The sequence below is a fragment of the Coturnix japonica genome, chromosome 2, assembly GCF_001577835.2.
Source record: "Coturnix japonica isolate 7356 chromosome 2, Coturnix japonica 2.1, whole genome shotgun sequence".
NCBI lineage: Eukaryota > Metazoa > Chordata > Aves > Galliformes > Phasianidae > Coturnix > Coturnix japonica.
The window spans coordinates 93967617-93990286 of NC_029517.1; the positions used below are offsets into that span (position 1 = coordinate 93967617).

The following is a 22670-nucleotide window of genomic DNA, read 5'->3' on the forward strand; positions in this document are numbered from 1 at the left end:
AGGTTGTGGATGCCCCGTCCTTGGAGGTGTTCAAGGCCAGATTGGACGGGGCCCTGGGCAACCTGATCTAGTAAATGTGTATGTTTGGTGGCCCTGCCAGGCAGGGGGGTTGGAACTACATGATCCTTGAGGTCCCTTCCAACCTGGGTAATTCTGTGATTCTGTGATTCTGTGATCTTGTCACAAAAAGCCAGAAAACAGTGTCTGCAATCATAAAAATTCATCAGCACACTGGAGAATAGAGATGCAGAGCCCTACAAACATGGGACGTGCATTTAGGGAAGGAAATCTACAAGAAGAGTTCTGTTAAGAAAATCTGAGTGAGAAGCTTCATTTTTGGCAGAAGAAAATAAGCACCTCATTTACCTTGGTTTGGTTGCATGTTCATGTTTGGTCTGGGACCATAGTTGCCCATTGGCTGTCCCTGGCTCATGGTCATCTGATTCTGCACTGGCATACTCTGTGAGGATGGCACTGAGTGATTATAGCCGCCCATCGACCCATGGCTACTTGAAGGCATGTTCATGGAACTGTTTGTCATATTGAGTTGGTTAGGTCCAGGTCCTTGCATAGGCATATGGTTAGGTCCTTCAAAAAGAAAAGAAGGGGGAGAAAAAGGGTTCTATATTAAGGGCTATGTAACAGACAAATACAGTCACACCAAATTACAAAACTGAAAAAAAGCTATTAAATACAACATGTTTAAGGCTGTTTATCCTCTTTTCAAGACATCTTCCTGAAATAAAGAAACATGCTTATTTTATCAAGGAAAGTGAAAAGAGTAATAAAGGTTTGCCGCTCCTGCAAAACAAGATAATCAGAGATTGCTGAATTGTACAAAGACAGATCCACCACAAATGCAGGAAAGCCAATAAATAGGACGATGACCATGACAGAGAACTACAGTTAGCAATACTGTCCATTCAGTACTCCTGGACTGTGCTACACAGAGAGGCAGGAGATCATCACTAACCACGTGATCATTGTGCTGAAGTAAAGCTAAGGCGAAAAAAAGCTCCAGGCTGTGACAACAAGCAGCTATTACAGGATGGTGAGAAGACTTCTTCCTCTTTTTGTTTCCTAAGAAAATGAAGACTCGGGATTGATGTCAGAAAGTAAGGGCGTGGAAGTGGTTTTGGTTTGTTTTTTGTTTTTTGTTTTTTTACATTTCTTTGTAAAGGAAGAAATTGTCTAGAACAGATACTAGGGAGCTCACCAAATACACAGTGGAATATGCTTTTGAAAACCAGTAATATAAGAAGTGGAACAGGGAGGACAGAAAGAGAGAAATTGTTAAGCACATAAACCAGCCCCTCAGGGAAATTATTTTACACTTAATATCTAGGGGAGCATCAAAACAAAAGAAAGCACTCAAGAAACAGTGGGCAGAGGCAATATCAGGCACGTGTATTTCTGAGATCAAAACCTGAAGTTTGTTAGTACGGAGCTAGAGGAAAAGGACAGAGGTAAAGCTAAGATAATAGTATGGAAAAAACCTTGAAAATGGAGAATAAGAACACATTTGAGAAATAACTTTTTAATACAGTTTGCCAATATAATTCAGGAGATTCTCCTGCATGTAAGGACACAACAGTTAATTTTTCTTAATGAAATATGAAGAACATGAAATGAGGAATATGAATGAATGGGACAAGAAGTGCCTATCTGTCATTAAAGTAATTGCTTTCAATGCTTTACATATTAGATTCTGTGTTAAACTAAAGTTAGTGGAGTAAGTATCTTACCCAACTAAAATTGAAGTTAACTCTCAAATGCTAATAAGACAGCATCTCCATCCTGAGACTAAGCTGTAAGTGCATTTGAGACTATTTTTGTAGGAAGCAAAGAAGAATTCGGGAGAACTTGCTGGAGACATACAAGCACGTATTATTCAGGAAGGACACCTACCACTGCCAAAGCAAAGGTCAGAGCTGGTCTTATCTTTCAACTTTCTACTTGCCAAAAAAGCTGAAGAAATCAGGGAGATAATCTGACAGCAGCAAAAACCTTTTTATCCAAATCCATGCACTACCCTTAATCTGCATCACAAATTCAATGAATGCAATTATTTGCACAAGATTATTATTATTATTATTATTATTATTATTATTAGTAGTAGTAGTAGTAGTAGTAGTAGTAGTAGTATTTTAAGATAACACCGATCATCTGTTACAGGTACAGGTGCATCGAATTCCACTACAGGCTGAAAAAGGCTTGTCTTGACCGTCTTCACTGGTAAGAGGATACAGACGCTTATCTGTCAGGGGAAGCAATTAAGGGTCTCAGCAGTACTTCAGGCTCTTTATTACCCAGAACACAAATGTAAGAAAAATCACCTTTTGCCCTTTAGGTAATGGGAAAGGTCCGTGGCAGAACTTTTCAGCAGCTCATGCACTGTTACTAGAGAGCTCTTTTAATCATCCCATCAGCCCTTCCACCCATACTTAGTCCCTTACTCAGATGAGGCCTACCAGAAATCCTTAGCTGGCAATTTTAAAAGCCTAAATTTTATTTCTTCCAGTCAACTTGTGATTTTTGACCCTGGATTCTCATGTCTTGCACTGAACTCCTTTAGGACAGACCATCTCTTCAGCTAAAGTTTTGTATCTGACTTCTATCATAAAGCATCTTATGTAATTTTACACTTACTGCCCTGTGAAGAGAAAGCAAATGTATACATTGAATAAATAATTGCAAATATGTGCCTACAAAATACAGAAAGACTCACAGGCAAACTAGCAAACATTAAAGGAAAAACAACATTAAGATATCCACTTAATGAGATGATTCTCTTTCCCCTTCTCCAGAGTGTAACTAGGAAGCAATTTTAGCATGCCTTCCCAATATTAGAGATGCCCTCATCCTAAGCTGTTTATCTTCACATCCTCAGAGACGACCTTAAACACAGATGGGAAGGAACAGACATTCAAAAAAGGTATAGGTTGGGAAGAAAGGCTAAATTGAAGCTTAGCTGGAAACTGTTTTTAAGCATTTGTCTAGGTGAATACCCAAACAAACCTATTTACCTTTCACATATCTTCATAAACACTCTTTTCTTATTCTATCTAATTACAAAATATGTGTGTTTAAGGAGTGACTTTCCTCCCCTGTGGCTCTGCAGTGAAGTCATTATGCTCACATTGTGACTTAGTAATCCTTCTCCTTGGAAAAGATCATTATAATAACAATAATATGATTACACTAGAGGGTCAAAGAGACTGATTTGTGAGAAGCAATGCTATTCTCCATGGGAGCTGATGGATCTTAGATGGATAGAAGACTCCTCAACCATAATATCTCTGCCCTACTTAAGGAGCTAGCATATAATGTTCTTTTGTACTTTGAAGCACAAACAATAATCAACGTGTATGATGAAACTGACTTCTCCTCTAGATCTTCTATTATTTACTGATTTCACAAGGCTTTGTGATGCCATTGAGCTACTCTTTTCTGGAAAGCTACCACTATCAGGTCCATTTTATCAAGATTTGAATGCAAATTAGAAACCATAGCTATCTTTATATTTTTAGCTAAAGTTTCCCTGTGTTGACTGTCGTGGAGCTTATCCTTGTGACCACTGAGAGGTGACTATACAAAGATCCTTTGATAGCAGTTTCCTTTCCTGGAAGAATCAATACCCTGAAGAGCTTTCGTACGAAAAGAGGTCCAGAACAAAAGCAATCCTGGGAATGTAATTTTAAGTTGAAAGCCAACTCTCACCGAAGAGGCAGTATGACTTTATGAGTGGAAATTCTGGAAAACAGCCTCTCTATAAAGAAGCAGGCTTTTTCCAGGGCTCCCTCCTTTCTGAACTGACTGCTGAAGGGAATAGTTAGCCCAAAGCCAGTACTGGTAGGCACAATGTATAATTTTATCATCTTGTTTCATTGCTTTGTTTTTGACTTCCCAAGTATTTTTATTACAAAACAGGATGGCATAAAAAAGACCTAAATTTTATACCTAGAACAATAATCTGGAGGCTGTTTCTTTACAAATCCCTTACCATTCAACGTCTTCAATAATAAAGAACACAGAGGATTAGTGGCAACTGGTGACTTTCTGTACAAAAGTGATCTAATTATTTTTTTCCCCTTATAAGTACTGAGTGAGTTTTGAATGTGAGTAAAATATATCTATTTTATTATTATCTAATTATTTAGTTGTGATGATTTCACATTATCTTTTTATGGAAGGATTTGCATTCACTCAGCCACAGGCCAATACCTTTCCCCAGTAAGCCTTCTAAAGCCAGCTGTACTGCATGGTTTCAAACAGACTAAATTTAGCCAGTTCTGTTCATCAGAGGAATGCTGTGTGTCAGCTACATCAAAGCCCAAGGGCAGCCTGATAAACACTGAATACAGGTCACGTAGCTCTGTAGCTAACAAACTCTAAGAGAGCTCGTACTCGGGGGCATTCAAAGCAGTTTTGTCATCAACAATCTAGTATCCCCTGAGCCCCCATGTCGTTCCAGTTGCTAAGCAACGCTGGTGTTAATGTCTTAGAGGAGAAAAACTTACCAGGCATCTGGCCGTTCATCTGGTTCTGCATGTGTGGCGCAGGAGGGCCCCCACCTACCAGTCCATCTGAAGACATGTTGTGCGAGCGCGGGGGCGGAGGGGGGCCGCTCTGACTCATCCCTCCTGGACCCATAGGCATATTCTGTGTGGGTGGCTGGAAGGAGACAGTTTAGTCAAACAAGAGAAGCAGTTAGGCTGACAAATATATTATATGTACATATGGTAAGGCAGTTGCCTATATCGCTAAGCGGTGTATGAAAAAGCACTGAAAAGGATTTCTCGCTTTTTTCCGGTATGTTTAACTCAGTATTAATTTGGGCAAAACATTTAGTATTTCCATCAATTTTACATGAAGTATTGCAAGCGGACAGCACCACGGTACCTTTGGGCATTGCTTTAAAATAAATAAAAACCAAATCAATGCCTCATTAAAAAATTATATCAGAACAGCCTAAGACTGCTAGAATTACTCCCTCCCACACAAAGCTTTCCCTCAAAGCAGCGTTTGCTCAACAGACAAATAACTCTCCAGTTATAATTCTCTCCTATCAACAATTTGTTGTTGTTAACAGACCTTGCACCAGGACAAAGCAGGTACGACCAGAGATGAAAGCCTCTAAATGCTCATAGACGAGCAAAAATTTGCACCTGGGTGTGGTAAAATGTTTGAGATCTCTTCTCCTCTCTCCCCTGAAGCACTGAAGGCCTAGTTCATAATTTTGTGCCAAACACCCCCTACAGACTGGAAGCACATTAGTGCTGGCCTCCAAAGGTCCAGAGACAGCTGCCTAGAAAGGATGTTTTTGGCAAATTTCCTAATGAAATTGTGAGGAAAATAACTGAATAACCTTGAGAGTTCAAAGAGGGAGAGCAAGAAAAACAACAAATACAAGGGGGAATTTACTATTAGGTTCTACACTCGGCAACGCAAGGAGGCACAGAAACTGCCAGTAGGCAGTTTCGTTTTCCTATTAAAATCTCCTGTGAGACTGCACTATTCTCCTCATGCACCTTAGCCAAATGCTTCCAGGGGAATAAAAATTATTCGAGTCAGTGAAAACACTGGCCTCTGGCTTTTGAGAACCCTATCTGAAAAGTTCATGCAAAACTCCATCCTGTAAGATAATGATGGGTGTATTTTTCCACAATTCTCTCCACAGGAAGAACTCAGAGAGAGAAATAAGTCCTTACGTAGCACAGCCCCCCTCTTATTGCTAAACCTACTCATGAAGATACAAAGCATAATACGGTAAAAAGAGCAACTCTTTACACCTGAGTGTAAAGCAGGACCTGTTTTTTTTTTGCCTTGGAAATGGCAAAACCTGAAGAAAGAGCATTAAGCAGGAAGAGTCGGAGTGCTCTGGTGACAGCAACAGGATGGAGGGAATAGTATGGAGCTGCATTGGGCGAGGGTCAGGTTGGAGGTTAGGAAAAGGTTCTGCATCTGGATGGCAGTGGGCATGGCCATAAGCTGCTGGAGTTGAAAAAGCCTTTGGACAGCACCTTCAGAACTATGATTTGAATTTCGGGTGGTCCTGTGTGGAGCCAGGAGTTGGCTCAGTGATCCTTGTGGGTCCCTTCCAACATGGGATTTTGTATGGCTCTAATACACATGGATAACAGAGACACGTATTCACTTCTTGGAGACAGGAAAGGAAGGAACAACACTGATCACAGAAAGGCTATTCTGATGAAGAGGAAGGAAGGAGATGAAGAAAAATGCAAGTAAGTACACAGGTCGCTCTGAAAGTAATGCCTCATTTATTTCCATGGAAACTACAACAAAGAGTACAGTAACATTCTTGACTGAGCATATTCTCAGCTACAAAGCACTGTTTTTCAACAGTCACCACTAACAGTCCTGCTTTTTTGCCAGTGATGAACAAGACCCTGTATGCCTCGCTTAAAAAAATCTACACCAGTGGAGGTGACCCACTCTTTCATAGCTGCTACAGTGGTGTTGTTGCTAGGAAAATCTCGCCCATGGGGCCTGGCGTTATTGTGTTGCAAGAGAAAGGCTGTCCTCTTCTCTGGCCTGACTCTATAGGTTTGAGCCTTCAGCTAAGAGAGGTCAGAACTGATGGTTTGCTCGAGTTCCAAGAAATCTATAAGGATTGCTCCTTTCCTATCCCGGAAGACAGAGAACATCACTTTATAGACTTTGGGCTGCATCTTCAACCTTTTTCTTCAGCGGGGAATTCACATCTCGTCACTCCATGGACTGCTGTTTTGATTCTAGCTTATAGTGGTGACACCACAACTCATCACTGGTAATGATGTGATCCAGAAAACATTCATATTCAGCCTTGGTTAAATAGGTCCTGACAAAGTTGCATACGATGCTCTTTCTGTTCCTGTGTTCTTGAAACCCAAATGGCACAAACTTCCTAATATTCCAACTTTGCCACTGTTGTTTCCACCCAACTGAAGTTGATGTTCAGCCCCATGTACAGTTCCCTGGCCATAATTAACCAGCTTATGTGGATGAATCTATCAAGACACTCTTCATTTCATGGTGTCACAGTTCTGCATGGCCATCCTCAACATGCTTTGTCTGGCTGTATGTCACTGTCACCACTGATTAAACACACCACCCTCACTGTATTCACATCCACTGTTTGGTCTCCATAAATGTTCAGCAAGCATCAACAAATATCAACAGGCGCCATTTTTTCTGTATTGGGGAATTCAGTGACGCACTTTTGCTTCATACACCATTCTGTCAGCCATCAATGATACCGTAGCCAAACATAACAGAAGACTGGTGGGAAGGTTCAACCCCTACCAATCAACAATATTACCAATATCTGCTTCTGATGCCACCAGCCAACATAATTAAATAAGAGGCATTACTTTTGGTGCAGCTCTCATAATTTATCTAGAGGAACATCTGTGTATGCCAACAGCCTGAAGACCTGTGTGAATCCATCTGAGATTCTTGAAAATAATGTAAAGGAAAGGTCCAGTGTAACCTTCCATTAATATAAACTATTGCATGAGATAACCAGAAAGTAGTGAACACTAAGCTCTTTGCATAAAAAGTAGCAGGACTGATTCTAGGAACCACAAATCTCCCAGATTTGTAAACCTTGCCCTCCAAGCTACAAGTATATTGATGAAACCAAACAGAGAATGACAAACTTTCAAGAATGGAGGAGATGAGCAAGTAAACTGTCAATACGGGGAAGTTATGTCTTTTTACTCTATTCAAATTCTTCAAAAATTTAAATAAAAACCATTTAGTTGTATATATAACAAAAGTTTCTTAATACAAGTTTTTGGGTTTTTTTTTGACAAAGCCTTTAGGCTAAATGTTGTATGTGGATATATGCTATCATTGATCAGAAAATGGTTAGGCTGCGTTTGGACTTGATGATCTTCAAGGTCTTTTCCAACCTGGGTAATTCTATGATTCTAAATACCCGGTGAGAAGTAAAAAGAAAACACACAAGGCTCAAAGAATAAAGAAACATACAGAAATCTCTTGAAAATACATTAAACACCAGCATTTGAAGATGCTGCAAGATTAACTGATGAAAGAGTAAATAGAATAGTGCCAGGTGAAATCCAAATGGAAAAACAAGGAAGACAATTACACTGAATTTTGAACCATTCTTTCTTTCGAAAGAACAAACACTGTAACTGATATGGAGGAAAAAAAAATGACAACTACCTGGAGAGATTTGAGGGATAAAAAATTCCATTAAAACCACTCAAAATATGTAGATCTATTCTCTGATCATCTTCAGTACTTGATTTAGCAAAAGTCAGGTATAAAACACTAGAAATAAAATGCCATGGCATTTGTGATAATAATACATGTTTGGTTCAGAGAAAGCAATCACAGAGAGATACTATAAAAGCAAAAGGACTCCAAAGACAGGCAACCAGTGATTAAAGACTTGGAATTTCTTTTACCTGAAACAAATCAAAAACGACAGATTTTTATTTTTACAGGGAAAGGAAATGAACATAAGAGGATGTGTCAGAAATACAATTTAATGTATGATCTACAGAAAAAATAGATCATCCAATTTATGTTTTAACAACAAAGAAAACCCCAGGAGAACAGTCAATAAATTGAGGAATAACATTAAACATATGAGACACCATATAAATCACATAAACCTGAGGAATTCAACAACACAAGATATCAGAACAAGGTTTAAATAGGATTTGGAGATAATTACACATACATGTATGCGATAGAAACAAAGTTACATTACATATAATATTTTTAAAGGGTGTTGTTAGCTTTCATGTCAGGGTCATAAACCAATCACAACCTGATAGCAATTAAAAAGAAGTGTCTCCAGCAGATATAATTATTCCCCTGTGAAATTCCTCTACAGCATCTCTCCACTTGCCGCAGACAGAAGGAAAAAGAAGAAAAAAATATTTTAGAATGGCAGTTTCCCTGTTTCTCTCACAGTTTTTCCATGCTTTGAGAGGTAATAACACTTCCTTTAAATCATCTTTAATTAAAAGGAAGTAAACCTGGGTCACTTAGCCTTTTTTTTTTTTTTTTAATTGAATGTCCCTGTAATATGCAGTGATCATGAGAAAGACCTTCTGAAGTGCAAAATTAGCACAATATCCAAAAGCTAAATACTTGAATAAAAATGAAAATAAGAAAACAAACAAAGAAAACTGTGAAAGCAAAGTGACTCAACTTGAACTCTATACGTTCAGTCACTTGGTAAGAGCACATCCATGTGTCGTTAGGTTGGAAGTACCAAAGGAAAGGCTACTTTCTTCATTCTTCTGAATAAGCAACAGAAAGGAATGAAAATTAAAGCCTCCCCTAATTTTATTCCAATTATGAAGTAGAAAATGTTAAATGTGTTACTATCAGTAAGAAGTAAATTAGAAAATTAGAAATAAGATAAGCATTAAACACAGCTTCACTTGCTAAACACTGATTTTTGGGTCATGTTTCCAAATACAGATTGCAATTTACAGCCACTGTAAGCATCTATAATTTATCAGAGCATGACAGAAAGTTTAAACTATGTTGTCTAGTTCTGGAAAGCTGAACTAGAGAAAGACTGAAATTGGCCTACAATTATAAGTTAAAAAAGAGAAACAAGAAAAATAAACACTGGACAGTTTTCAACAAACAAATCTTAGAAATTACTTGAAAGCAAAAACTCACAACAACAGTTAAACCGCTTTTTATTGACCATGATCTTTTAGGCAATAAAATAAATCATAGAATCACAGAAAAGGACCACAATGATCATCTGGTTTCAACCCCTCTGCCATGTGTACGGTCACCAACCATCCAGTCAGGCCTTGAATGCCTCCAGGGATGGGGCATCCACAGCCTCCTTGGGCAACCTGTTCCAGGGCGTCACCACCCTCTGTGTGAAAAAACATCCTTCTAATATCCAACCTAAACCTCCCCTGTCTCAGTTTGAAACCATTCCCCCTTGTCATATCACTATCTACCCTTGTAAACAGCCATGCCCCTTCCTGTTTATATGCTCCCTTCAAGTACTGGAAGGCCACAATGAGGTCTCCCCGGAGCCTTTTCTTCTCCAAGCTAAACAATCCCAGTTCCCTCAACCTTTCCTCATAGGAGAGGTGCTCCAGCCCACTGATGATAGTGGCCCTCCTCTCAACCTGCTCTATGTGCTCAGCATCCTAAATCAAATGCAAGAAATCAAACAAAAACGTGTCATGGTAAAATTGTACATCTGGAACTTTTATCTATCATTTCTTGCCTGCCCTATGCCAAAAATACCAGATTTTTCTTACCACCAACAGTAGGTTGAAAGTTTTGATTATGTATCATAATGATGGAATACAAACTCAGTAGTCAAAAAACTTAAAGCAGTAAAAACGTACAAGTCAGGAAATACAACTCAGCACATGATGAAGCAAAGTATTGCTAATCAATACACATAGCGATAGATATTTAATGGACACTACCACAAATTCAATTTTCTTGAAATTCTCTCAGAATAACAATTACAAGCTACACGCAGCGCCAACATAAAAGTCTTCTAATCATTCTAAGGGGGGCTCTAACTCGGGATTTAATCGATCATCTTTGTTTTCAGCTCTCAAATACCATTTTCTGCAAAGCAAAATATCCTACCCCAGGAGGTACTGTGGCCTGCTAATATCATGTTGCTAATAGCACAACACGTGCCCCAGCCTCAGAGAACAGCACCCAGACTAGGAATAAGTAACCATGGGCATTAACTCAGAGAACCTTCAGCTACTGGAACCAGGCTGTAATTAAGAGGTGCTCTGTAGCTCCCCCATAGAATGCTGTTTATATCAGAAATTTCAGTTTCATAATCATTAATCTTCAACTCTTTGGCTTTTAAGATGCTTTAAGACCCGGACCAATATTTACAGGTTTCACCCGTGTTTATTAACATAGGGGAAAAATTCCATCTTTACTTCATCTAGCAGGCTTTAAGAACACTCAATTAAAGCACAAAGAATCCTGTGAACCCGATGTAAGTTTCATTAAAGAAACAGCAAAGCTGTACAGTCAAAAGGACTTGCATCTGTACAAATAACATTGATATTACCAGTGTGCTTTGTGCCACTCTCAGCAAACTGTTCGGGGCTGAGACAGAAATGTATTGTACAAATATTGTACTGAAGGGAGGTAAATCACATCTTCAAGCACAAGAATTACATTTTAGAACATAACCTTAATCAAATTGGTCGTTGTGTTTCAGTGATTTCTACATCAGCCACAGAAGTTGTAGGCAATGTCAGCAGTTTTCCGTGCACAGTGCACTAGCTCCCCATGTGGACACACTTGATTAGCAATACACGCAAAGTAGTTTGCAAAAGTTACAGCCATCCTCTTGTTTCAAGTTGTCTATGAATCCACCCGTAACATGGTAACAGCTCAAAACCCCACACTCTAGTAAGAATTTCTGTTAAGTGCTGGCAGCACTCCCTGCAGTTGGTCTCCACTTCCTAATACTGACTGACCAGTGTTGCTGACAGTCATTTACACAGCCCCGCAGTTAACCTGAACTAATTCAGAAAGAGAATATTCCCCTTTCTCCATAATTATTCCATTGATTTCTCCAGACAGGTTTATCAAACAAAAACAGTAAAACATCATGCAGCAGGATTGCATCTGATGACAGTACAGCACTGGTTGTGTCAGCTTAACCAGGTAAAGGGAAACTTGTTCAACAGCCAAACTTAAAACATTTAAAAGCCTCTCTGGAGTAAAACAAACCACCTGAAAAAGTGGATAAGATGGAGATCCACAATCTGAAAATTCTTTTAGAAACACATTATATATAATTCACTTTTGCTTAAGAAGGATGAAGCATCTCCCCTATGAGGAGAGACTTAGGGAACTGGGTCTGTTTAGCCTTGAGAAAAGAAGGCTGAGAGGGGACTTGATCCAGGTTTATAAATACCTGAGGTGTGGGAGCCATAGTGGTGAGGCTGGTCTCTTTTCATTAGTGCGTGGGGACAGGACTAGGGGGAATGGGATGAAACTACAGCATAGGAAGTTCCACATGAATGTGCGGAAGAACTTCTTTATGGTGAGGGTGACGGAGCACTGGAACAGGCTGCCCAGGGAGGTGGTGGAGTCTCCTTCTCTGGAGATATTCAAGACCCGCCTGGACGCCTACCTGTGTGACGTGGTGTAGGGAGCCTGCTTTGGCAGGGGGGATGGACTCGATGCTCTCTAGAGGTGCCTTCCAACCCCTACAATTCTGTGATTCTGTGATGACCTTACTGGCCCCAAAAGATACAGAGCAACTTCCAGATTTGGTGTTGTTACAGAGAGTCAAAAAACAAACCAGGTGAGGAACAGCTCACCAAACCTATGTTATAAGGATTTGTCCCTTTGGCCCTTATGTTTTCTAACAAGCTTGTAATACTGATCACATTACAAGACTTCCTCCTCATGAAGAGAAGTTTCTTAATTGTATTCTTCCACGCACTAGAGTGAAACAAATAGAATAAAATCTGATTATTTTTAAAACGTATTTTTTCGCCTAATATCCCGCAAGCATGTTTTTACATATGATGAACACGTAGGCAATCAGTGCTCGTGCAGGGGTAAAAACATCCAAAACCTCACACAAAGAAAATGGAAACAGATACTCATGTGCTGGCCACAGAACCAAGTCAATTAATGGATGCAGATCTCTCTTGTAAGGGCTCATACAGCTAGATCACAGCACACTGTGTTTACAGCTGGTTGTTACAGTCATGCTTAAGAACTAGGCTATTGACAGCAAAAAAGAATTACGTCTCATCTCTAATAGACCCACAATACTGTATCACTTCTGGAAAAATCTCCTTCACCCTTCCACTGAAAGTGTTTAATCTCCAAAATCATTCAAATACAGGGACGATGCAGGACTACTAGAATCGTGGTACTTCAAAATAAATCTAAACGCTCTCAATTTCTCGTTCCTTAGCTACAAAGACAGCCTAACTAGAAGCTACAGACATCATCAAAGGGGTCATATCGCTCTCACTTTTGGCTCACAAAACAGAGTAAATATTTGTCTGAGAGTTACAAAAAGACTTAGATGAAAGAACAACGTTCCTTCAAGATTCAAGATTCCAATTCAAGATTTCCACTGTCTTGAAATCTTCTAGTAACTGTACAGAACACAAACCTTAATTTATCTACGCCAGAGCTGCTCTGGTTGCCTCTCGTTCAAAGAACAGCTGGGAAATGGTCCTTCTGTTTAAGTTACTCTAATGTGAAACTTCACACCAAACAGAAGCATCTAAATTTCTTGTTTTAAAGAGCACAAACACTGACAGAAATCCCCCTTGGAGTGTACCTGCACAATATAAAAATGATGAATGCCACACCATTCCTTTTTTCAGAGATTTTAGCTTGGTTACTATTCTGCTCATCACCCCCTATCTAGGATTTGTCTTTCAAAAATCTATTCTAGAAGTTACTGTATTTCTGAAAACTACTTTTTTAAACATTTAATAGGAGTGATTTTTATCCAAAATTCATGCTTTACCTACAACTAATAGCTCACTTGCTTCATGAGAGGAAACACTGAATCTTTCTTTTACACCCTGATGCCTATTACTTCAATTTACAGTTGAACCTGAGTTACAGAATCACAGAATGACCCGGGTTGGAAGGGACCTCAAGGATCATGTAGTTCCAGCCCCCCTGCCTGGCAGGGCCACCAAACATACACCTTTACTAGATCAGGTTACCCAGGGCCCCATCCAACCTGGTCTTGAACACCTCCAAGGACGGGGCATAATTATTATTTGTGTTTGAGTTATTTGTGGACTTCTGAAATGCTCATCCAGAATAACATACCGTTACTGCTTTCAGCTTCTGTTTGGAAAATAATTTAACCCTGTCATTCTCTATGTGAAGAATTAGGCCCAAATTTCAAAGACTGATGCCAGTTGTGAACGTGAGGAAAGAAAATAGCACTAACAGATTTTCCACTATCATACAATAGAGACTGCCTCAAACATTTAGTGTATAACTTGTCACAAGTCACATGCGTTTAGTATTCCTTTCACCCTTGGGAACTTGAGTTGTACTTGCAAATGTTACTTTAAGTTACTAAAGTTGTTAGATCACCAATTTATCTTAGAACTATTTAGTAAAAACAATGATTTGGACTGCGGCAAGAGGGGAACTACATTGTGAAAGACGGATGGAAGAATCACACAAATCCTAGAGGCAGCTTTATTTATGAGATAAATTTCTCAAGCAAGAAAAAAAAATGACTTTATTAATTTTATTAATGAACTTTTCAATATTATGATATCAAGAAAAAAAATGTAACAAGACGCATACATTTTCCTGTAACTCGAGCACTGTGTTTCCTTCACATTTAGAATTTAGTTTGCTAGCAGAGTTAACTCACTTTAGTAACAAAGTACAAATTATTAGCCTTCATTTTCATCACAATCCTGAAGTGCACACAGACATCAAGAGCTCTGTGCGCTGTGTAAGAGAAACAATGAGAAACTTCTGAGTTTAAAAAGACAGAAAGTCCCCTATCTAATAATTATTGTAGACCTCTCTATCTGCAGTTATAAAAACCACTAATGTGTACACGTGTAGGACTGACCTTCTCCTCTTGTTTCTTTCAGAAAAGTTATCATGAGTGGCTCTCTCATGAATTTCCAGTAAGAAGCAGTGGGACAGGAGAGGAAAAAGGCCTGAACAAATAAGTCTAATTTCATTCTTTACAGAAAGGGTAGTTAGGTACTGGAGTAGGCTCCCCGAGGAGATGGTTGAATCGCCATCCCTGGTTGTGTTTAAGAGCCGTTTGGATGTGGTGCTCAGGGATATGATTTAGTGTAGGGTTTTTAGAGTTAGGGTTCTGGTTAAGCTGCGGTTGGACTTGATGATCTTCAAGGTCTTTTTCCAACCTGGGTAATTCTATGATTCAGCAGTTGGTAATAACCTTTTAATGCCATTATCTCAAGAAATCCTAAGAACTAAAACAAAGGCTGAAGAGAGCAAGATGTAGTTCTAGACATCACATAGCTTCAAATTTCCTTGCACCTACTATATCAGGGGGAGGGCTGGAAGTCCCAGTAATGACCTTTAATTGCATCTACTGTTCAAGGACACCAATATTTTGGTGTTACTTCCCTTGAAAATAGACCAAAAGAAACCAAATACATCTGTATAGCAAAGAACACAAGACAAGCTCTTGTTGGGAAGCTTACCCAATATGGTGATGACAAACAGATTTTCCACTGCTGTCGAAGGAAAGCACCTGTAAACTTAGTAAGATGCAACAAAAAGTTGCATCAACTGCAGACTTAGCCACCACTCCCATCCTGTTCAGAAGACGCTACCCTGAGCAATGCTGCTATTGACACTGCCGTGGCTGGTCAACTCAAGATTAACCTCATGCTTCCTTTGTATTCCAATGTGCAGGCAGCTCTCTTGTAACTGGAGACACGCATCATAAATGTTGAATATTACAATATACAACTGAAACAAGAACTTTATTACAATATCAGAACATCTTTCCAGCTCTCTTCACTCACAGCCTCCAATGTTTACTTCGTCTACTACAACTCTTAAGCCCTCTTAAATTATACGAGAAGCTACTGCAACAGCAATACTGTGACATTTTTATATTCTACTACTTAAAAGAGAAAAGGAGGTGTTCACACACATTATCTTGCTTCATATTTCATTGGTGTCAGCCACAAAACTTGAATTTTACTAAGACTGTTCGAATGCTGCCACAGAAGTGTGGTGAACTGAAACGTAACACTTCATCAGCTTCCTTAGGTCTTAAGTGAAAAACTAAATGAAGCAAGCTTGAAGAAGTTTATCTTACAGTAAAAAAGCAGTAACTCACACGTTCCCAAATCCTCCTGGCTAAACCTCATTGGGAAGATAGATTAAAGAACAATTTTTTCCAAAACCTTCAACAAAAAAGTTGTTCTTATCTGATTAAGTTACTTCATTTCAAGCAATTCTTCAACAATTTTACTTAGTAGGTGAAAGCATCTATGCTTTACTAAGACTGAACATCTAAGTTTAATTGTGTATTACTTTGTATTCCCTGTCCAGTTATTCAAAGCAGAAAAAATGCTATACTATTTTGTCATTGCTGAAAAATATTCCTTACACTGAGGAGCAGAAACGCACTTCAGTCCTGGTCTGCAAAAACCTTTCATGGCCTTACCCTCACTTTTTTCTTAAGAAGGGAATGTCACCACATTCAACTCTAAGAACAGGGCTGTGCACCAGGGACTAGAATAAGGTCAAATTCATTTCCACTTGTCATCAGAACCAGGATATGAATTAAGCCTCCAAGAACATATTAGCTGAGTAACATACACAGCCCTCTTAAAGGTTTCCTTCCCTTCCCCCCACAGCTACAAGCTTGGATTTATAAAGAGAAGCCTCCACAGGCACAACAGGTTGGACATAATGAAGCACCGTTTCTATAGTCCTCTAGGTACCAACTTGAAAAGATGCTTCGCTAGTAGCAATGATTGGAGAACACTTCTCCAGAGACCAAAGAAAAAGTAATTCAATTTCAGTTGGTAAGAACTAGTATCTAGGAATGGCTGTTTTATAGACATTCTTTTTAGCTTCATATTACAGAAATGAATCAAGACTATATTAATTCAAGAAAAGTCTTATGACTAAAAAACAAAATAACTTCCTTGTGTTACTCGCAGTGAACTCCCAGAGCTTTCTGATTAACACATAACCACAGTCAGATAGCAAGTTACTTTAATGCTCATTGTATCTTTCCTTGCCACTCCACAAACAGAAAAAATAGTGGAAAAATTGGTGGTGTCTTTTGAAATAAAAAGTTCGGTGATACAGAGAAAATACAGATTATTTTTTAAAAAGAAGCAAGTATTATCCCAACAAATGCTTCAATGCCAAAGATATGCAGTGTTTCAAGATAAACCCACGCAACCTTATTTCTTGTTCATTAGCACTATCCACAATGCATAGAGGTTGCTTTACGATAAAGGAGAGAAGAAAAGAATTTAAGAGACCCACCTAAAGTACCTCAAAGCTGATATTTACCCAACCCCATTCCATGAAAGCTGAAGAATGGATGATATTCCAGCAAAAAACAAGAAGTAAAACAAAACTAAACACCTCACTTTTCCCTGATGTAAGGGGAAAAAGAGACTACTGTTGTAAGAGCTGACCAAGAGCCACACCAGGAGACTTCTTAGTTGAGAAAAATCTAAGTCATCTGCAAGCCAAGCCAGACATCCTGCATGCACAACATGCTTAATCCCAGAATATAAGCCTTCAATTAAATAACTCGGATTGTGAGCATAACATAAGCAGTGAGCTAATGAGACTTATATGACATGAAGAGACATTCCATCTTGTATTCACTGCATAGTAAATTGCAGACCGTTTGGACAGTTTTTCAATCATCTCCCCCTCCCCGTGAATCCAAATTATTACACCTATTTCCTCAGTGTTATGCTAGTTTGTACTTACTGCTGGTAGCAGAGACTGCATGTTCTGGTTGGAGTCAGCTATAGTAGCTAGATAAACCAAGTTTGTGTGTAGCATCTGCTGGTATCTACCAAAATGAACAAAGGAAAAAGAGGCCTTAAGTCACAGTGTGTCAAGAAACAACTTCCAACAACTTACAAGAGTACTGTTCTTAAGAATTCTACGTGCTTTCCTCACATCTCCCTACTGGCCAACCTTTCCCAATTTTTCTGCCAGATCTGGCTTGCTTGCCCTCTACAGTTTCTGTATTGCAAATTAAACCTAAAACATGGTGACCTCAACTGTTTCACTTCCTACCCTAAACAAAGTCACAAGCAGGCATTTAGAGTACGTGTCTGTATGATGTCATTTCCAACAGAAACACTATAAAAAGAGCTCTCTTTCCCTAATGTCCCTAGATGTGAGGTATCATATCGAAATGAATCATGACCAAGGACAGCGTAAACATTCCATCAGGACCGAGACCTGGATATTCACTGTTCAACTTTTTTTCTGCTGCAGAACTAAATTCCAGAGTATCCACATCCAGCCCAGAGTCAAAAGAACAAGCCTGTAAGCAGGAGCAGAGTAACTACAGGCTTGCATACAGCTTAATATAGTAACTCTACTCATATCAATAGAAGTAATCCCCTGAAACAAAAATACCTACCATTCATCATTCCAGCTTTCCTCCCACATTACCAGCCTCTTAGAAAGGGCCTCAACAGCCACATTGTGATAACCCATCTGTCATCACATGGAGGAATATCTGTCCAGGTCCACAGCTGTCTCACCCTCCAGAAACTCCATTAGACAACAAGTTTACATGGTATATTCTGGCAAGCCAAACTTAAGGTGGAGTCTGTTTGTTCTCAGGCAAGTGATAAACAGCAGAAATATTACATCGTTTCGAAAGGTCTAAGAAGGAAACTACCTCCTTTGCAAACTGTAATTACAACACAGAGGTAGATCTCTCAGTTACACAGTCCCCATTTTTCTGTCATTATGCTATCAACTTGTACTACTCAAGTTGCAATGTTTCAGTGATGGAAGTGATATTTACACAGCAAAGAAAAAAATTAACTGCATTATTTGCAGCAATATTTTTCTACTGTTCTCAGCGTGGTCCTCCTTCAAAGTGAGCTAAATAAATCAACAACTGATCTAGATGGAAATCCACCCAGTCCACAGTAGATTTGGATTAATGTCTTACTGAGAGCATTCAGATGTCTTCCCTTTGTTTTGGTAGTCCATTATACACTGAATAAGATGGTTATTTTCATCCAGCATCTGAAAGAATAAAGAAATCTGAGGTAAGTGTAACATTCTTTACGGGAAAAAATAACTGAAGGTAAGTTGTACTCTTAAAAGTTTGATTTCTTTTTTAAAATAAAGAAAATTAACAAAATTTAAACAAAATTAGTATTCCAGAAAGCCCTTCTTTAACCAGTTACTTACATCTTTCGCTCTTCCTCCTTAGTTTTATAGGTTCCAGTACGAGGGTTTTAAGTCATTATTATAAATACATTTATGATGTTCCCTATTTAAGTACTTACATTCTAACTACAAGAAGTTCATGGGAAGTTTTCTGAGTTTTTATGTAATCTCAACCAAAGAACAAACTTGAAGACTTGGGGCATAAATCTTCCTTCTCCCTCTGAAGCCCACAATCCAATAATAAAAGGCACTGTAATGGTTAACTGATAGAAACTGAGCTTAACATACAAGATTGTTTCAAGGAAATGCCTTGAAAAGTAAAGCCAGATTTACATTACAAATGTTCTGTATAATTACACGCTCTTAAAGCGTGGTTTAACCAGCACAATAGACAATATTTCAGAAGCGTTTGGGAATATGAACACATACTAATTACTTTTCTGGGGAAAATAAAGTTCTAAAACCATGGGAAACTGCAGGTCTCACAGCCTTCTGCAGGAAGTACATGAAATAAAGATGTTCTATGCTAACAAGCAGGAAAAAATAAACAGCCTAGTTTCACAGAATCACAGAATGACCCGGGTTGGAAGGGACCTCAAGGATCATGTAGTTCCAACCCCCCTGCCTGGCAGGGCCACCAAACATACACATTTACTAGATCAGGTTGCCCAGGGCCCCGTCCAACCTGGTCTTGAACACCTCCAAGGACGGGGCATCCACAACCTCCCTGGGCAGCCTGTTCCAGGGCCTAACCACTCTCCTAGTGAAGAAAGTTTCCCAAACTTGCACATCCTCATGCTCATATCTCTGTCTTAACCACTCATCTGCACTCTGATCAGGCAGAAGTTCAGTAAAACCAAGGCAAATCTGAGCTACCAACCAAGTTATCCAAGCCTGCTCAGCTAAGTGGAAAATCTTACATCAATTTCTTGGTTTCCCCAGTGGAAAACTAGTTCAGATCCTTGCAGCCTATCAAGTGTCACATCCTAGATCTGCAAATCTGGTCACTTCTTCTCTCCCCTTACAATATGGACGTGACACTCAGCTACTGAATTTCACAAAACTAATACGAACTTAATCATCTTTGAGGCTCTTCCCATCTTCTGAACACCGAATCAAAACATCACAAATCAGAATGTGGCTGAGATTAGCCAAGTTTATGATTCTACAAGGGAAGCACAAGCACTATAATTACATCACTTCCATTTCCCTGGGGATCCAACTTTAGCAAATTCTACCAGAAAAAAAAGACAACTTCTTTGTTAATCCTTTTGACTAATCCACCTCTACTACAAAGGTCATAAGCCTTAGAACCTTATGCAGTCCACTCAGGATTTACATCCAGATAAGAATAAAGCAAAGAGTTGAGTCTTCCCTAAACTCAAACTAGCAATTCACCAAAATACAGGAGAACAATCAGTGAGAAACAGATCTTTCCTGAAATTGCTAGACCTGGAAACATCACCCGTAAGCAGGAACCACAGACAGAACCACAATATTCCAAGTTTCTGAACTCCTGACACTATGCAGAACTACATCTGCAAACTCCTAAGAGGATCCCGGACACACTCCTACACTGGCACACTTCATATGTGCTAACATCAAGTGTTAAGGAAACCCAGTGGCCAAATTCAACAGAAAAAGAGAACGGAGAAAAAGCAATTAGTATAATTTATACAGTACACAGAGTACTTGTAAGGGAAGCCTTGAATGAAGGACCTCCTCAAAAAGTCTCCAAGCATCTAGAGAAAGGCAGCATTTACTTAAAGCATGTTAGCACCTGGAGTGGTGATGTGCTGAACAAGCTGCCCAGAGAGAGAAGCTGTGGGGCCCCATAACTGAAGGTGCTCAAGGCCAGTCTGGATGGGGGCCTGGGCAGCTGAGCTACTGGGTGCCCACAGTACATGGTGGGACTGGGTGGGCTTTGAAGTCCCTTCCGATCTAAGCCATTCTACAATACAGATAGAAATCAGAACTGCCAGCGAGATGGTTGTTCTCTCCACTGTGGCCATACAGGCTGGACATCTTTAGGGAAAATAAAGAAATAAAGCTAGGAGAAAAGCAGAGAAAAACAAACAAGAAGGAATACAGTTGTATGCCTGACAGGACTGAAAGCACTGTTTTATATGTTTTTTATCAAGCTACTGCTGATGGAAAACCAGTTCTTTGAAGAAGTTACAGACACCTGCCATCACAAGACAGCCTAGTTACTGGCTGGATGAAGGCACCTTCAAGACTCCTGACAACTTACATGTGCCAGTTACAAAGATTCTCCAGCTTTAGCTATAGCAGAGTTCTGCCAGTACACTAACATCAAATTACTAGCTTGACTACAGCACAAGAAAAACCTAATTATCTACATTCTCACACTTAAGTAAGTGACCTGAAGGCAGCTTTCTACCTGGTGGATATGCATTTCCCACCTTCATTTGTGAAGCACAGACTGTTGTGGTACTGTGCAAGGTTCCACTGAAGTCCCATACCTTCTGTAACGCCCTGAACTGCAAAACCCTCCCTGCTGACACCCACGTTCTTTCTTAAGCCACAAGCTGATTGTATCCGACGAGCTCCCACACAAGGAGCCTGCCATCATTGAGTGGGAGAGATCCCAGAGCAAGAATTGAGAGGGCCTCTCATGGAAAAGAGCGAGGGCCTACGGTTAAGCTCCAAAGCACAGCACTGAACTCCCTCACCCCCACCAACACGGAATACTCAGTGTTAGTACATACACACCACAGGCACGCTTCCCTCTCTCCGCAGCCCTGTCACGGCCGCCAGCCATACCGCTTCCCTTTAAGCTTTAGGAGAGGAGCAGAGCTGGAGAGGGCCATGTTTCTCAGCGGCCCCAGCACTCTCCCCACGTAGGCCGAGCCCACAGTTACGCAGGGCCCGGCTCTGTTTTCCATGACGGCCTCGCACAGCGCTTGCAGGCCCGCAGCCCTCCATCGCACCAAGGCCTCAGCCTCGCTCCGCTCCACCCCGCCGTCCCGTCACGGCGCGAAGCCCCGAGCCCTCCCTCACCTTCTGGATGGCGGCCGGCGTGATCTCGCCCTTCCCCCGCTGCCGGGGGGCCGCGAACGCCACCGACATGTCGTACAGGCCACAGCAGGGCCCAGCCCGCGCCCACCCGCCCGCTCACGCACAACCCGCGATCCGGGAACAGAGCTGCGAGAGGGCGGGGAGCCCGCACAGCGGGACGGCCCATCCTGCTCCCGCCGGGGAACCGAAGTTGGGCCGCGAGCTCCTCCTCGCTTTTCAGCAGCAAGAAGGTAACCATGAGGGGGACAAGGCTTTTTTGCAAGGCTAGGCAAAGAAGCGGCATCAAGAGCTCGTTGCGCCGTTTGAATACAGCCGCCCTGCGCCATGCCGACCTCCTCAGCCACCCCTCTGTGTATCGCGGCGTTGGTTCATTCCGACCCCGCTCTGCTCAGCGCCGGACAGAAACCTGTTATGCTGAAGTTGATAGACATCACGGTGACTCATGGTTACCATTCCCTGCGCTTTGAGTGAACGCAGTCACAGCAGCTTTGATTAAACTGATGAGATTTGTTAATTAACAGGGTTGGAAGGGACCTCACAGCCCACCCAGTCCCACCCCGTGCCATGGGCAGGGCTGCCCCCCAGCAGCTCAGCTGCCCAGGGCCCCATCCAACCTGGCCTTGAGCACCTCCAGGGATGGGGCACCACAGCTTCTATGGGCAGCTGTGCCAGCGCCTCACCACCCTCTGAGTGAAGAAGATCATATTTTGCAATAACTGTCCTAA

General features: G+C 40.6%; 1 protein-coding gene across 3 annotated transcripts in view; it reads right to left on the bottom strand.

Moving 5' to 3' along the window:
• Nucleotides 1–22081, bottom strand: part of SS18 (SS18 subunit of BAF chromatin remodeling complex) — a 40766-nt gene extending 18685 nt beyond the window's left edge. For 2 of the 3 annotated variants that reach the window (XM_015855469.2, XM_015855467.2), the window contains exons 1-5: nt 21928–22081; nt 18683–18759; nt 17473–17557; nt 4521–4674; nt 367–588 (exon numbers count right to left, since the gene is read on the bottom strand). In XM_015855469.2, the coding sequence (XP_015710955.1) occupies nt 367–588; nt 4521–4674; nt 17473–17557; nt 18683–18759; nt 21928–21996 (607 nt within the window). In that variant the 5' untranslated portion in view covers nt 21997–22081. The remainder of the gene's footprint in view (nt 1–366; nt 589–4520; nt 4675–17472; nt 17558–18682; nt 18760–21927) is intronic. The other variant, XM_015855468.2, reaches the window with a different exon arrangement.
• Between the last annotated feature and the right edge of the window lie 589 nt (nt 22082–22670).